Raw genomic sequence first — 14,895 nt, forward strand, 5'->3', positions numbered from 1 at the left:
TTTAAAAAAATGGATCCTGTTCAAAATATTGGGAATCTGCTTCCTTCTTTTCTGTGACGTATTATTATTGTTATTTTTTTATTCTGAAAGTGAATTTTTTTTATGGTACTTCTTATCTCTCTGAGAGCTAAATTTGGATTTCCGGAAACTCGAATTCCTTGCTGTCATCTTCTCTGATAGGTGACTTTCGAAAGCGAATCTGCTTCACTATAAATAAATTTTCTTTACTGAAAGAAAGCTGTAATGACATTAAACAGATGGCTTCATATGAATATCAAAAAGATATTTATGCATGAATTTATTATGGTTTTATTTCAACTGTTTCAAATGGTCGCCCTAAGGAGAACATATTTTCAAAAATTGTTTTTTTTTTTTTAATTTTTTTTTATTTTTATCAGGATTGGCGAGTGTCTTCACTGAGCTTATCGATTGAATCCAATATCCTTTATTCAGGAGTCCTTACCAATATATTTGGACACGTGCCAATGACGTCACCAAGGTGCTTTTATAAACCTTGATCGATGATTCGATCGACAGACAGTGGAATAGCAAGAAAATTTCCATGGCGGATGACACAAGGCATTTCACAGACATCAAAGATATTCGGCCCGGCATAAAAAACTTACACTGTTTATTCATAGTTTTGGAAGTCGGTAAGCCTTCCCCGTAGTCACACACGCTCCCTGTTTGATCTGATCGCTAAATTCACGGCCGTTTCTTGTAGGGAAAGCCACGAAAACGAAGGATGCGCACGTTGTAAGGGCATGTCGAGTAGCTGATAAAACAGGCTCCATTACGGTGTCTGTTTGGGACGAGGTCGGAGAAATTCTACAACCAGGAGATATCATTAAGTTTGTTCGAGGGTAAGATAGGCTCTATTCGCCTTGTTGTGTGATCTTTAGCGCGAATGGCGTTCAAATTCCTGTCGATTTTGTCAGGGTTTCATGTTCAAACGAAATCTTGCATAAATTAGCCGATTGGAGATGTCGACTGTCTGTTTCTGTGAGGTCAACTGATTGTGTAGGTAAAGAAAAACTTTGCTTTCGTCTGGGAAATTTTCCGCTTTCGAGCCCCTTTCCCCCAAATATCAATGTTGTGTTGGAAAGTGAAATTTGTGAGGGAATGACTTTTGTTACAGGGGAGGGGAGGGTGTTACGACCTGACTTCTGAAGAGCCTTTGACCCAGAATTCACTGCCATACAATGCACGATTTTGTGAACATTCAGGAAACATCAAAACCCAAGAATAACTGACCTTTGGTAAAGGAATATTTTATAGTTCTTGGCCTGAGAGTGATAGAGGGATAGATTTCAATTTTTCCCACTCTAAGATTTACTCTCTTAAAATGTGTTATTTGTTGAAGGTAATATTGCAGAAATTTGCTTCTACTATAAACATGACGGAAAATTTATCCAGGCGTCATGATCTTTGTTGTAAAAATTTTAGGGTTATATGGGAACCACTGCTTCCTTAAAAACTGTCACTTCTCTTCCTGCTTTAAGCCACAATAATTTCCTCACGCCTGAGGGCACTATTTTATATGATATTATTCAAAAAAAGAGCACTTCGTGAAAAAAATTCTTGTTCACGTTCTTCATTTTAATGGTCTTGCTTAGAATTAATCAAAACTGAAAAAAGGAATGCTCCAAAGCAGTAACACAAGTACACCAAAATAAACGATCTTATGACCATGAGTTTGAATGCTTGACTTTCCTCAATGGCAATTGTTGATACAATCCAAACTAGACGTTATGAGAAGGTGTAAACAATAAACTAGGCAAAACAGCGATGTAAGATTTTGTGTCACTGATTTTTTTTCATTGACCTTTTTTTCTAGTTATTCGTCATTATGGAAAGGAAGCTTAACTCTGTACACAGGCAAGGTGGGGCACTTGGAGAAAGTTGGAGAGTAAGTGCAATTGTGTACCACTGGAAAAAAAAAATATCACTATGTGCTATATGAGGTAGTCAGGACTCTCAAGTTGCATTTTTAGCACGAGACTTTTGCAAACAAGTTCAGTCTTACACTCTCACACCAAACTTTTATTGTCATGTATGCAAAGTTTCTGATTTTAACCATTGATTTGAGGGAAAAAAACTGCTGCCTTTGTCAAGTACCTATAGAATTAAATGTCCTTCAAAATATTGTTTTATTTACTCTTTTCCATATGTGCTCACTTCAAACACTTTTCAACAATGGAAATTCTTGCCCAGAATAAAGGAATGCCTGTCTTAGCTAGTTAATTTTTTTCACAATTTTTCTGGAAAGTATGCCCTCATTCACTCATTCCCCTCCCATTCAGGAAGGTGATGTTTGTGGCATCACAATCAATGGCTTTGCCTTCATAAATCTCACTCTTCACCAGCAGATCAACTTGAGAGCTCTGTTAAATTGACTGCCTTGGTTGTTAAAGGTTACTTATAAGGACATTTTTTGCAATTTTCTCACTCTTGTTCAAAATTCATTTTGAACGCAAAGATTCAAACCCAGCTGTTTGTGGACAGAAGCCTCATGTTTTTGGCAGTAATTTCCATCCTCCTGTTTTCACTTAATATTCTCCCATTTATTCCCACCTGCCTCTGGCAAAGGGAGAAATATAATCTCTGCTTTAGTAATCTTTTTAGCATGATCCTTGGAGCCACTATTTCAAGGTAATGCAATGATCCAGGGGCATTATGGCACCACTGATTCCTTGTTTTTGTTGTCTTCATACAGTTTCTGCATGACTTTTTGTGAGCTGCCAAACATGAGTGATCCTAATGCAGAATTTCTTCAGCAGTATAAACAGGTATGTTTTAAGAGCCATTTCCAATTAGGTGTCAAATGTAATCTTACATTTTTTTTTGGTTTTGCTTTAGTTTGCACTGCAATTGTTCATGAAAAGTTGTGCCAATCTCTCAACCAATTCAGTGCAAAAATGTTTTTTTTTTTTAACATTTTTTTTTCTGATGAATGGTTAAGGCTGAAAACGTCAGATTTAGAAACTATTTGCAGTGGCCAATTTTTTATCATCAACTCAGAATGATAAAACCAAATTATCTTTTTATACTCCCCTTCCCTTCCGCACAGATGCAAAATCACAGTTTCTGTAGAAACTCATCCCCTTTATTCAGTTTTTCTACTTTAGTTTTATAGCATTTCAGCTGATTGACTTGTTTTTATTATTACAATTTATATTAGCCAACATGTGATTTTTACTTCTGTTCTGATTGGTTGTTGGGATTACTCCAACTTATGTTTTGACTTCACTCAGTTAAAACACTCTTTGTGTGTTACTGAAAGAAAGGGAAGGGGGGGGGGGTGGGTGAGGGACAGATTTGGGATGACTCAGCATGGTTGTTTGCCTATTACTGCTGTGGGTTGTATTCTATGATAATTCAAAGTGAACATTAGTGATGAGTATGGTCCAACTTTGTTTTTGGTTAGTGTCAGATCTTTGTTCATAAAAAAACTCTCCAAACCTCAATTTACAGGGGTAAGAAAACCAAGTGGATTCCAAATTGGTGGATTCCAAATTGGCAAAATTGAATGACTGCAAAATGGCAGACTGATTAGTTAATCTTGAGTGTGATTACAGACAGAACTGGATGACTGAAAATCCTATTACTAGTAAATCTAAATTATGAAAACATTTTAAAAGCAAAGTACTTATTGTTTGAAACCTATTCATATGGAACATCAGAGCAGTTCACTTTTTCCATAAGAAATGAACCCTACAGGCAATATAACTGTGTGTACAAATGAGAAATACTGTTAACATTTACATAGGCATGGAGTATTTACTCTCTCATTTACCCTTTCAGTCCCAAGATCTTAGTAGTGTCTGCTGTACAATTTTTATGAAGTTAGTTTGAAAAACTTTGGTGTTGGATCAACGCGTAATCCTGTAATTGATATTTTTCATTCTCATCACTTGTTTGTTTGATATTGTATTGATACTGTAGGGAGAAACTCTCTCTTGGTCAGTCATGGGAGTTAAGTGTAAATTGGCAATCATTTCATTTATTCTCACAATCTAAATGTTTGATTCCGCATTGGCACTGTAAGGACAAACTAGATACTACTCACTCTAAAGACTGAAAGGTTAATAATGGTAATTGAACTGAGAGGAGTGCAATTTGGGCTGAAATCATACGCGTGATTTCAAAATCGAATGAGCGCGCAGCGCGAGTTCGATTTGAAATCACAAGCATGATTTCAGACCAAAATTGCACGACACGAAATTCAATTGCCACTTTATTACATCTATTTTGAAATCGCCCAAACACAGGACTTGGTCAGTTAAAATATTTTATTGATGCAGTGCTGAGCCGGTCTGAAATTAAATTCATCTGTTTTCTGGGGTGGAAAAAGTAAGAGTTGGTCAACTGTCAACAAAAGTTGCAAAATTTGCCACATGATACTCTTTGTCTTTCATTTTTCTGCAATTTGATCGGTTACTTTGAACAACCCTTCAAATCTGATTTGCTGTTTTGTTTTTAGTGTAGCCTGCTCATTGGCTGGGAAAAAGATGCGATTTAAAGGAAAAAAATGGTGCAATTTGTGAATAAATCGCATCAATTAGAGCCAATCAGATTACAGGGACCACCAGTGATTTCAAAATGGGTGTAATAAAACCTGGAATCAGTTGAAAAATAGCCAGTTTATCGATGAGCCATTCAAACAATTGGATTCACTTAATCATTTTCACCTTTTTTCTTTCCAGGGGCTTCAAGCTGATCAAGGAAAGAATTCTCCCAATACTCCAACCACTACTGCTGGATTGTCATCTGTGGGGTCTCGAAACCAAAACCATAACACAGAACATTTAGCGACAGCGACATCACTTAACAATCATCACATGGGACCCAACACTGGTTCACACAGATTCCACCCTTACAGCAGGTCAGATGGGAACGTAGCAGCAAAAGTAGATGCATCACGGGATCCAAGGTTAAAACTACGGGGGAACAATAATGGCAATAACGGCAATGGGAGTGGCTCAAACTTCATTTCATCATCGACAAATGGGAATAATGGACACCCTAATGCTGATCCAAGTGCTCGTAATGTAATTAACACTAGCAGAGATCCACGGACTCGTAGATAGCATAGTTAGACCTAGTAAATACAGTATGATATATTTCTTGCTCTAGTAACTAGTAGTGAGATTTATAACCTTTTGTATTTTGTACAAAAGTCCAAATATAATGTAGTGAATTAATTAAAAATCTCTTTTTATTAAAATGCAGAATTTTTAAAGTGCAAACATTGTTAATGTTTCTGTGTACATATGCTATTATTCTAATCAGAAGTTGACCTTCACCCTTAAATCTCACAAGTGATTAACATGTAACTTCTCCCTTTAATATCTGTACATAATCCTGCAGTTAGGTATTGAGAATATTTGGGTAGAAGTTGTTTTCATCCAACACCAAATTCTCATGGAAATATGTCACAGAGGGGAGAATTAACAATCTGTTCTTGGGAGTTTTAGAAGGGTTAACCCGAGTGCAAACTCCCGTGATTTGACTGCAGGCACTCTAGGTTGATACAAGAGAGAAAAAAAAACATCATTTGTTTATTTTCCTGCACTATTTATAATGCATTATGAATGCTCCAGGAATTCCTCCTTCTCAAGGAGATATAAATACATAAATATTGAAAAAATAGAAACTCGTTAGTTAGCTTTTGAAGACCATGAGCTATCCTTACTTTTCAAATTTGTAGCAAAATTCTATTGAATCAATATTCAGAAGGAATTTTCATGGCCTATGAAAGAACTGTAACTTTCACACTTGCACACAATACGCAGCTGATCACGCTTTTTCTAATGAGGTATAAAATGTCCAGGAATTTCTCTTTTTCGCAGTGATATAAAGGCATGAATATTGAAACAATAGAAATTGGTTAATGAGCTTTTTGGCAACTTGGAAGAACCACGAGCAAAACCGTATTTTCAAACTCATTAACAAAATTCTATTGTCTCAATATTCAGAGGGGATTTTCTCGGCCCACGAAAGACCTGTAACTTTCACACTTACACACAATTCACAGCTGATCACGCTCTTTCTAACGAGATATGAAATGTCCAGAAATTCCTCTTTTTCGCAGAGATATAAAGGCATGAATATTGAAACAATAGAAATTGGTTAATGAGCTATGGTAACTTGGAAGAACCACGAGCAAAACCGTGTTTTCCAACTCATTAACAAAATTTTATTGTCTCAATATTCAGAGGGGATTTTCTCGGCCCATGAAAGACCTGTAACTTTCACACTTACACACAATACACAGCTGATCACGCTCTTTCTAACGAGATATGAAATGCCCAGAAATTCCTCTTTTTCGCAGAGATATAAAGGCATGAATATTGAAACAATAGAAATTGGTTAATGAGCTATGGCAACTTGGAAGAACCACGAGCAAAACCGTGTTTTCAAACTCATTTACAAAATTCCATTGTTTTAATATTCAGAGGGGATTTTCTCGGCTCACGAAAGACCTGTAACTTTCACACTTGCACACAATACACAGCTAATCACGCTCTTTCTAACGAGATATAACGTATCTAGAAATACCTATTTTTCGCAAAGCTATAAAGGCATGAATATTGAAACAATAGAAATTGGTTAATGAGCTTTTGGTAACCTGGAAGAGCCACGAGCAAAACCGTGTTTTCGAGCTCATTAACAAAATTCTATTGTTTTAATATTCAGAGGGGATTTCCTCGGCTCACGAAAGACCCGTAACTTTCACACTTGCACACAATACACAGCTGATCACGCTCTTTCTAATGAGGTATAAAATGTCCAGGAATTTCCCTTTTTCGCAGAGATATAAAGGAATGAATATTGAAACAATAGAAATTGGTAAATGAGCTTTTGGTAACCTGGAAGAACCACGAGCAAAACCGTGTTTTCAAACTCATTACCAAAATTCTATTGTTTTAATATTCAGAGGGGATTTTTTCGGTCCATGAAAGACCTGTAACTTTCACACTTGCACACAATACACAGCTAATCACGCTCTTTCTAACGAGATATAACGTATCTAGAAATACCTATTTTTCGCAAAGCTATAAAGGCATGAATATTGAAACAATAGAAATTGGTTAATGAGCTTTTTGGCAACTTGGAAGAACCACGAGCAAAACCGTGTTTTCAAACTCATTAACAAAATTCTATTGTTTCAATATTCAGAGGGGATTTTCTCGGTCCATGAAAGACCTGTAACTTTCACACTTGCACACAATACACAGCTGATCGCGCTCTTTCTAACGAGGTATAAAATGTCCAGGAATACCTATTTTTTTGCAGAGATATAAAGGCATGAATATTGAAACAATAGAAATTGGTTAATGAGCTTTTTGGCAACTTGGAAGAACCACGAGCAAAACCGAGTTTTCAAACTCATTAACAAAATTCTATTGTTTCAATATTCAGAGGGGATTTTCTCGGTCCATGAAAGACCTGTAACTTTCACACTTGCACACAATACACAGCTGATCACGCTCTTTCTAACGAGGTATTAAATGTCCAGGAATACCTATTTTTTTGCAGAGATATAAAGGCATGAATATTGAAACAATAGAAATTGGTTAATGAACTTTTTGGCAACTTGGAAGAACCACGAGCAAAACCATTGTTTCAAACTCATTAACAAAATTCTATTGTTTCAATATACAGAGGGGATTTTTTTGATTGCTTATTATCCAAATTACAGACATTCGCACAAAGAGGTTGGAATAGATGGCGGGGAGTTATTGGATTGATTTTCTTTGATTAAACAGATTGTGTCGATTAAGGAAACAGAAAAACCACCCAATGAAACAAAAATTGTATAAAAATAAATGTATTGTCGTAAGCTTTGTCTGTCATAATTTACAAGTGTACACAGAGATGTTCCATTACATTTTTGTCCATTAAAAATCGCTTAGATGCATGATTTCATTGTTCATATGATGAATTTAACCAATTAAACTGAGTCGAAAATTACGAGTGATATCAGTGAAGGTTGATGCAAGCAACAAGTAGAAAGTCTGGGCCAACAAGCGAGGGTACAACGGAATCACGCTTGCTTACTTCCAGACATTTTCCATTGTTCTACATCGTTTTATAAATCAACGCCATTACATAAAACCACCTAATTCCACAGACAGCCAGGAGGAATTTAAAGTCAATAGTTATCAGTGATTTCATTGGTTTTTCTCTACTCGGCTTTGTAATTGGCCAAAAAAACGTGTGTTACCGCTTCAACCAATCAGATAATCTCTAGTGACTGTTTCCTATGCTCTGATTGGCTGCTGTGATTAGTTTGGTTTGACGTAACTGCCCATGCTCTGACTGTATTTTTAGAGGCAACTTGCTCTTAAGTCTCATTATTGAATTAATATTGTACAGTTAAACAAATTTTTAGTCCTATGAATAAAGGGGGTAAGTTTCTAAAGAAACTGTGGTGCTGCGTAACGTAACGTCAGCCTTTTAACTCTTACGGTGGCCAATTTACGTTTTCAACTCAATTGTTAACACTAAATTACCAAATTTTTAGTCCTGTCCAGCTCTACAAAATTTCTTGTAAATAAATCAAAGCACCCAGTGCCTGCATTGTTTGCGATAGAAGAGCTAAACGAGAGGAAGAATTCTCGAATTCTTCTTGAAAATGAAATGACAAAATCTACCATTTACAATGAAGTAATTCCCATCAAAATTAGAAAATTCCGCAGTCTTCCATTCTGGTCCACTTGCTTTTCCTCGGAGTCGCCAGATTTTACGGTGATAATTTTACACTAGAAGAAGTAAACTCTCTACTCTTTCATTTCACAACGTTCCTTTCATATTCTACATGTATAGGAACTGAAACTGTCATGATCATGATGAAAATAGACAAAACTATCTTCCTTAGCGAAGTTATTGCTATAAAACACCGAATTCTCAATTTTATCCAAAAAAAAAAAGATATTTCGAAGGGAGCATAACGACCAGGCCTTGTAAAATACTACCTAACTACATTCTGAGCTCAGCTTCCTGTAAGCTTTATATACTACCTAGCTAGAATCTCGATCAGTTTCCAGTAAGTTCAGGATTTCTTAAAGGAGATATGCAAAAAGCTAAATCAACTTCGCTGAATTGAAAATTTAAAACGAAATTCTCGAGGGACGCGATATAACGCACAGGTCAAAATATATCACCTTAATATGTATACTGTCGCGAAGCTTTTGCACCAATCGCAGTGACTTACAATCTTTGAGACAACCATGAGAAATGGCGTGTTAGTCATGTGACAATACGTGGTACTTGTGACGTCACGAAGCTTCTACACCAATTACAATGAGTTTACCATCTTGAAGGCAAGCAAGGAAGTGAGTGTTGTCCCTCGCCAGGGAGATATTACGAATTGGTATTAAAAGGTTCATTTTCTTAACCACTTCGAAACTGCAACCAGGGAGGAAACGATATCAGAACAAAGAAATAAAATAATTAAAAATTTCCTATGTTATTTTGTTAAATTAATTCAATTATTTCAATTGTATTTATTGTACGTATATTGTGGTTTATGGTGAGTACTGTAGTGTAAGTGTTATTGTAACTAATGTACTGTTACTAGGTTAAACCATGTATTCTAAACTTTTACCAACAAATGTCGTAAAAATATAATAAATAATAGTAATAAAAATTACATAAATGGACGATGTTCCAATTAAGTTTTTCTGCGTTGGGTTGAGGGGGTAAATCTGAAAATCATCCGATCGTCATACAAAGATTTTCCGTATCTTTCGAAGGATCTCCGAAATAACCAATTACTGTTCAAAATAGATTGAAAGGTGTTAAGACTGCAACAAATCTTAATTCAATCAGCAAATATGTAAGGGAGAATACTGTCGATAGTAGAGAGCTGAGTCCCTGTGAATGCAATTTAAGCACAAATTCAAATTTCCTTGAGATACCTTAGAAAGGACTGTAGTAATTAAATGACCTGAGTAATTGATCAAGAGGCAGCTTCCGACAAAAATTATGAAAAAAATACACAAATATAACGAGAGAAAGGAAATACACAAACCCTATCCCTAAGTAAGTAACTAAACCTAGACTGAAAATAACAGAATGCAGAAACAAATAATTGCAAAACAAACAGTTACGATGTACATAATAAGGTTTTCATACCCTTGCAATTTCCTGATTTCCAGTTTTCCGTCGGCTCCTCCGATAACAACAAACTCGCCAGAAATAAAAACACGGGCGACATCCTCTTTCAGTTTGACGTCTTTTGTAAGAATTTTTCCATTAATGGAATACCTGCACAGGGATCGACTATTCTCTTGTTGGTAACAAACCACAATGTTTCCATATTCGGAAAGGGCGAGGCCAGTCACGTGACAGAAGCTGTCTTGTGCACCAGGCGACATTCCCGTGGGCCTTAGCGTGACAACGTATTCGCCTTTTCGCGCTGTGTGAATGATACATGTGCCATCCTGAAGAGGTAGAAATGAATTATAACCAGAAACACGGAGGATTGTGATGGATGGGGGGGGGGGGGGGAAAGGGTGGTTGTATTTAAGATTGTCAGCGCAATTTGGAGAGGTCGGAGGAGGGAAGAGGGGGGAGGGGGGGATGAGATGGAGCGAGAGAAATACAAGAACAAAAAAAGAAACACAGGCATCAACAAGCGTCCGGGTCACTTTCTTTCTTACATGTCCTGGACTGGAACCAAGAAGAATTATCATGGAGGAGGGGGATTTGTTACAGGGAGCTTGAGGAGCGTATTAATGGGTGTCTGGGTTAAGGCTGGAAGAGGACATAAGGGAAACAAGGGGGGAGGAAAGCCGAGTGTAAGAGATGTTGGGACAGTAAGGGGGGTGGGGTTGAAAATTACAACGGGGAAAACATGAGAGATAGAAACAAACATGTAAGAGATAAGATAAAATAATTTTGAGATTTTTCCTTTGAAAAAGTAGCCAATCAATCCTGTTTAAGATTCATAAGCTGAAAAATAAAGTCATCTGGCGATGTGAATTTTCAATATATTTCAAAGGTTTCGTAACTCTTACCTGAGAGCCGCTGACTGCCATGTCAAGTTCCCAACTCATAGCTACACATGTGACTCGCTGATCATGACCATATAAGGTCTGTAGTGGGGTACGAATTACTTCCTGAGCCACTCCTCCCTGATGAGTGATTCCCCACAAGCGGCAGGTCGTGTCACGTGACCCAGTGATCAAGTGATGACCATCATCATCCAATGAAACACAAGTAATTACATCTATACAAAGCAGAAATATAAACAAAACTATTACATGTTGTAAAAATCGGTGATGGTCTAACTGTTCACGTGTATTGCTGGATGAAAAACTTCGGTTAAGACCTACTACTGCCTGAGAAGGTAAGTTGGTGAACCTCAGTTCAGTCTCTATATTTAAGGTGATTTCTCCAGCTAAATCTTAATATTTGCTTCTCTAAACTTTGAATCTTGCAAATCAACATTTAATAATGTTGCTGTGCCTCTTTTCAGTCAAAGACCACAAATGACGTCAAAGTGTGGTAAGAACAAAGACAATGTCACAGGAGGCGCAGGCGAGTGTGTCACTAGTGTTTTTACCACATTTTGTGATCTACCACCGTACAGGCCCACGGCCACAAGGAACTTATTTTTTATATAATAGAGAAGTACAAGAGAATGAATGGTGACGTCACCTATGCGTCTGTCCTATAATAGATCGTAAGTAACAACCAATCAAATGCGTGCATGATGCAACTTATTATATAATGAGAGGTAAGATGCATCTCATTGTGTTACGTTCTTGAGAGTTACAATTTTATCATTAAGTGCCTCCCTTTACCAGGAAGTAGTAGGAGATAAAAGCAAATTGTTATGGAAAACCTGGGTGTTTAATAATAGAGATGAAAAAGCAAAAGTTTAGTGCGTGCAATTTGTCGAGTTTCGCTGAACCTCTTTTCTAAAACCACAAGTGCTTTCAAAAACTCAACAAAGGCAGTTCCCATTTTTATTCACTGTAAAGGCAAACGTACCTGTATGCCCCACAATTCTGGTCAGCTGTTTCGATCTTGTGGCAAAAACTCGCAAACTGTTGTCCCAGTGACCAGCAGTAATAATCAACCTAGCATCGTGGGTAATAGCAAACATATGCGAAGAGACCTGCATGTCAGGACTGAACGGGCCCGCGATACAACGGCGTAATCTACAGTGGAAGTAGAGAACAGAATATCTCATCAATACTCCTGTTTTTACTTAAGAAATACTTATAAAATAATTAAGAAATGCCACAACAGAAATCATAAGATTGGAAATGAAACTTTGTTCTTACACGCACCAACGACTTTATATTCCGTCCCTCCTGAAAACCAAGTAATCCCTCTAAAGAAATCCTCACCCCTCCCCCCTCCCCGCTGGCAATAAATAATGAATGGTCCCGAACACGTAGTGAGTACAATTAGGCAGCAGATTAATTCCACAACTTGCCTGTTTGATGACAGAGACGGGTCAGGTTCAAAGGTGAAAGGTTTGGCCCTGGTCTTGGAGTAAGGCAGCCAGTCATGCAATCCCACAATGCCATTCTGGCTGATGGTGATCATGTGTTCAGGCATGCCCGAGTGAATCAGGGATCTGGTGTGAACGTGAGACACGGCGGAGAACACCAGAGGGTCAGTGGCATCAGATACCTGGAAAGACACCGAGTTAACAGGAAGCTGATTTTCACTGGAAACAACGTGTTGGATTATATGAAGGAGCTTACTTGAAAAATTATTTCATAGCAAGAGAGCAACCATTTGCGTTTCGGGGATGGCGAGTTGTCTGGGTTCGATGACGCCGCGTATACGACACCAGGTCAACATTTAAAATACGTTTGTCCATAACCCTTTACACCTAACATCAGTATGCAAATTCTCCCTACTTTTCCCATACTAGTGTCAGGGAGAATTTGTTTAACAAACAAAAGCTTCTTTAGTTAGTGATCTCCTCCTTGTGACCTGAATGTTTGATTCAGTGGTGTTATTGTAAGGAGAAATTAGAGAAAAGTCAAAAGGTTAAATAAAGATGTTTCTTTCGACACTGAAGGCTTGAATGAATATTTTAAAATATTATATAAGCAGCGCTGTATCGTGGTTATGCCTCATTTTGAGCTCAACTTACGATGACAAAGTAGGCCTTTAACTTGTCGAAGTTCTCAAACACATTCGCAAGTGTCTTGCTTGTGCCCGCGCTCTTGGTTGTCTTAAACCCAGCGGCTTCCTCGGCAGACATGCGCTGTGGGTGCGGCTGAGTAAGAAGCTGTATAGGAGTCTGACCAAAGTTGTTTATCATACCCTCAGTGGCTTCTCGCTCGGCTGGGTCTGTTATGGCATCAAGGTCAACAGCCCCTACGACCAAAGAACAAGTAAATTTATCTCTAACAGTATTATAACTAGCCCAGTATGAATATTTTCTCTTGTCCCATTGGCTGAGGAGGAGTTGTCAGTCGTTTCTTTCAGTGACGCCACGGCTCACAGTGGGGCCCAGGTTTGACCGAGCCGTGAAAACGGGGAGACAATGTTTCTAGGTTACTTTTGATTGCAATGATTGACGAAATAACTGACATAGAGTTGGACAGTGGAGCCATTCCATTCAGTTTAAAGACGGAGTCTGCTGTGAAAAACTTTAAATTTGTGTATCATGAAAAATGCTGGAGGACTTGGAAAGCTCTTTTAAAAATTGCCCAAGTATCGAAAAATTAAGGAAAAAAAAACAGAAAACACAGAGAAAACACAGCTGCTCCTTGACCCCGTTTTAACCTCCCTGCTCCCCATCAGGTTCCCTCCTGGGATTGCTCTCATTCCTAGCTCCATGGAAGAAAAGACCGTGTAGTGCCCAGTTCCCCTGCGCTCTCTTACCTTCATAAGTGCAATAGTAAAACACATTCATCGCCTCCTCTGCCGCTGGCCCCTTCTGTTTATAACCGAATATCAAGTCAATCCACTCGTGCAGGTGAGAAGACACGTGATCGGATTCTAACGCTTGTCTGTGTTTGGAGACGAAATCTTCAGGCGAGGTCGCCCAGCGCGGAAGAATGACGTCATCAACAACTTCTCCTCGCTGAAGACGTCCAAGGTCAAACCTGAGACAAGAAATTCCTTGAAAAGTTAGTTTGGTTAGAAGCCTTGACTCGGTAGGATGGTTCTACCCTTTGCTTACAACAATCAAATCCTTAAGTCTCCCCATAACAGCGATAGACGTTCTAGGAATTAGTCAAGAGAATTTCTTGTCTCATCAAATATCGGAATGCATTCCCACGGAGATAAGTAAGGGGATGACCCCCCTTTTTGCAAGGAAAAAGTGATAATTTATAACAGGAAAACGACCTGCCAATGATAGACTAGCGTAGGACCCCTATCCCACCCACCCCCAGCACAACAAAACCTACCTAGCCATCAAAATCATATTTCTTCTAACCTGTTAGAATTAAGCAAGAATTCCGGAAAGTAGAAAAACTCAGGAATAAGCTCTTTAACATCCCCGCCTTTGTTGTAGATAGAATCCCACGTGGACGGTATGCTGTGAAACTGTCTGTCCGCGCAGTCGAATCTTCCACTCTGCAGTTTAACGTGTAGAGTGGTGAAGGGTTCAACGCGCAGCATGTAATGAAGAATTCCAGCAGAGCTGGAATAATGCGAGCCGTAATGAAATTTGGCAATTAATCCAGAGGGATCAATGAAGGAGTTGTATCTGCAAATATGACAAAATTGTGTAAAATCTACAATCAGTTAAAAGATTCAGAAAGAGAGTGCGACTTTTACCGCAGGCTAAAAAATAGAGGCCCCTTGCTTCAGAACGCCTCACAAGGACCAAAGCTCAAGGGCCACACCCAAAGCTTCTGATCCCTGACCATAGACCATAGCGCCTCCCATTTAAAGACCGGCAAT

General features: G+C 38.2%; 2 protein-coding genes across 2 annotated transcripts in view; one reads left to right on the forward strand and one right to left on the reverse strand.

The window, feature by feature from the left end:
• The first annotated feature begins 515 nt into the window (after positions 1–515).
• LOC131795178 (SOSS complex subunit B2-like) lies at positions 516–5,242 on the forward strand. The gene is made up of 5 exons (XM_059112747.2): positions 516–653; positions 725–863; positions 1,838–1,909; positions 2,717–2,789; positions 4,707–5,242. The coding sequence occupies exons 1-5, from the start codon at positions 563–565 to the stop codon at positions 5,088–5,090; spliced, it is 759 nt and encodes a 252-aa protein (XP_058968730.2). The 5' UTR covers positions 516–562; the 3' UTR covers positions 5,091–5,242.
• Positions 5,243–7,818: 2,576 nt separating this feature from the next.
• Positions 7,819–14,895, reverse strand: part of LOC131794772 (neurobeachin-like protein 1) — a 28,152-nt gene continuing 21,075 nt past the window's right edge. The window contains exons 33-40 of the mRNA XM_059112323.2: positions 14,426–14,698; positions 13,867–14,090; positions 13,130–13,356; positions 12,458–12,657; positions 12,007–12,176; positions 11,028–11,239; positions 10,144–10,451; positions 7,819–9,414 (exon numbers count right to left, since the gene is read on the reverse strand). Of these exons, the coding sequence (XP_058968306.2) occupies positions 9,285–9,414; positions 10,144–10,451; positions 11,028–11,239; positions 12,007–12,176; positions 12,458–12,657; positions 13,130–13,356; positions 13,867–14,090; positions 14,426–14,698 (1,744 nt within the window). The 3' untranslated portion in view covers positions 7,819–9,284. The remainder of the gene's footprint in view (positions 9,415–10,143; positions 10,452–11,027; positions 11,240–12,006; positions 12,177–12,457; positions 12,658–13,129; positions 13,357–13,866; positions 14,091–14,425; positions 14,699–14,895) is intronic.

Source organism: Pocillopora verrucosa, chromosome 13 (genome assembly GCF_036669915.1).
Source record: "Pocillopora verrucosa isolate sample1 chromosome 13, ASM3666991v2, whole genome shotgun sequence".
NCBI lineage: Eukaryota > Metazoa > Cnidaria > Anthozoa > Scleractinia > Pocilloporidae > Pocillopora > Pocillopora verrucosa.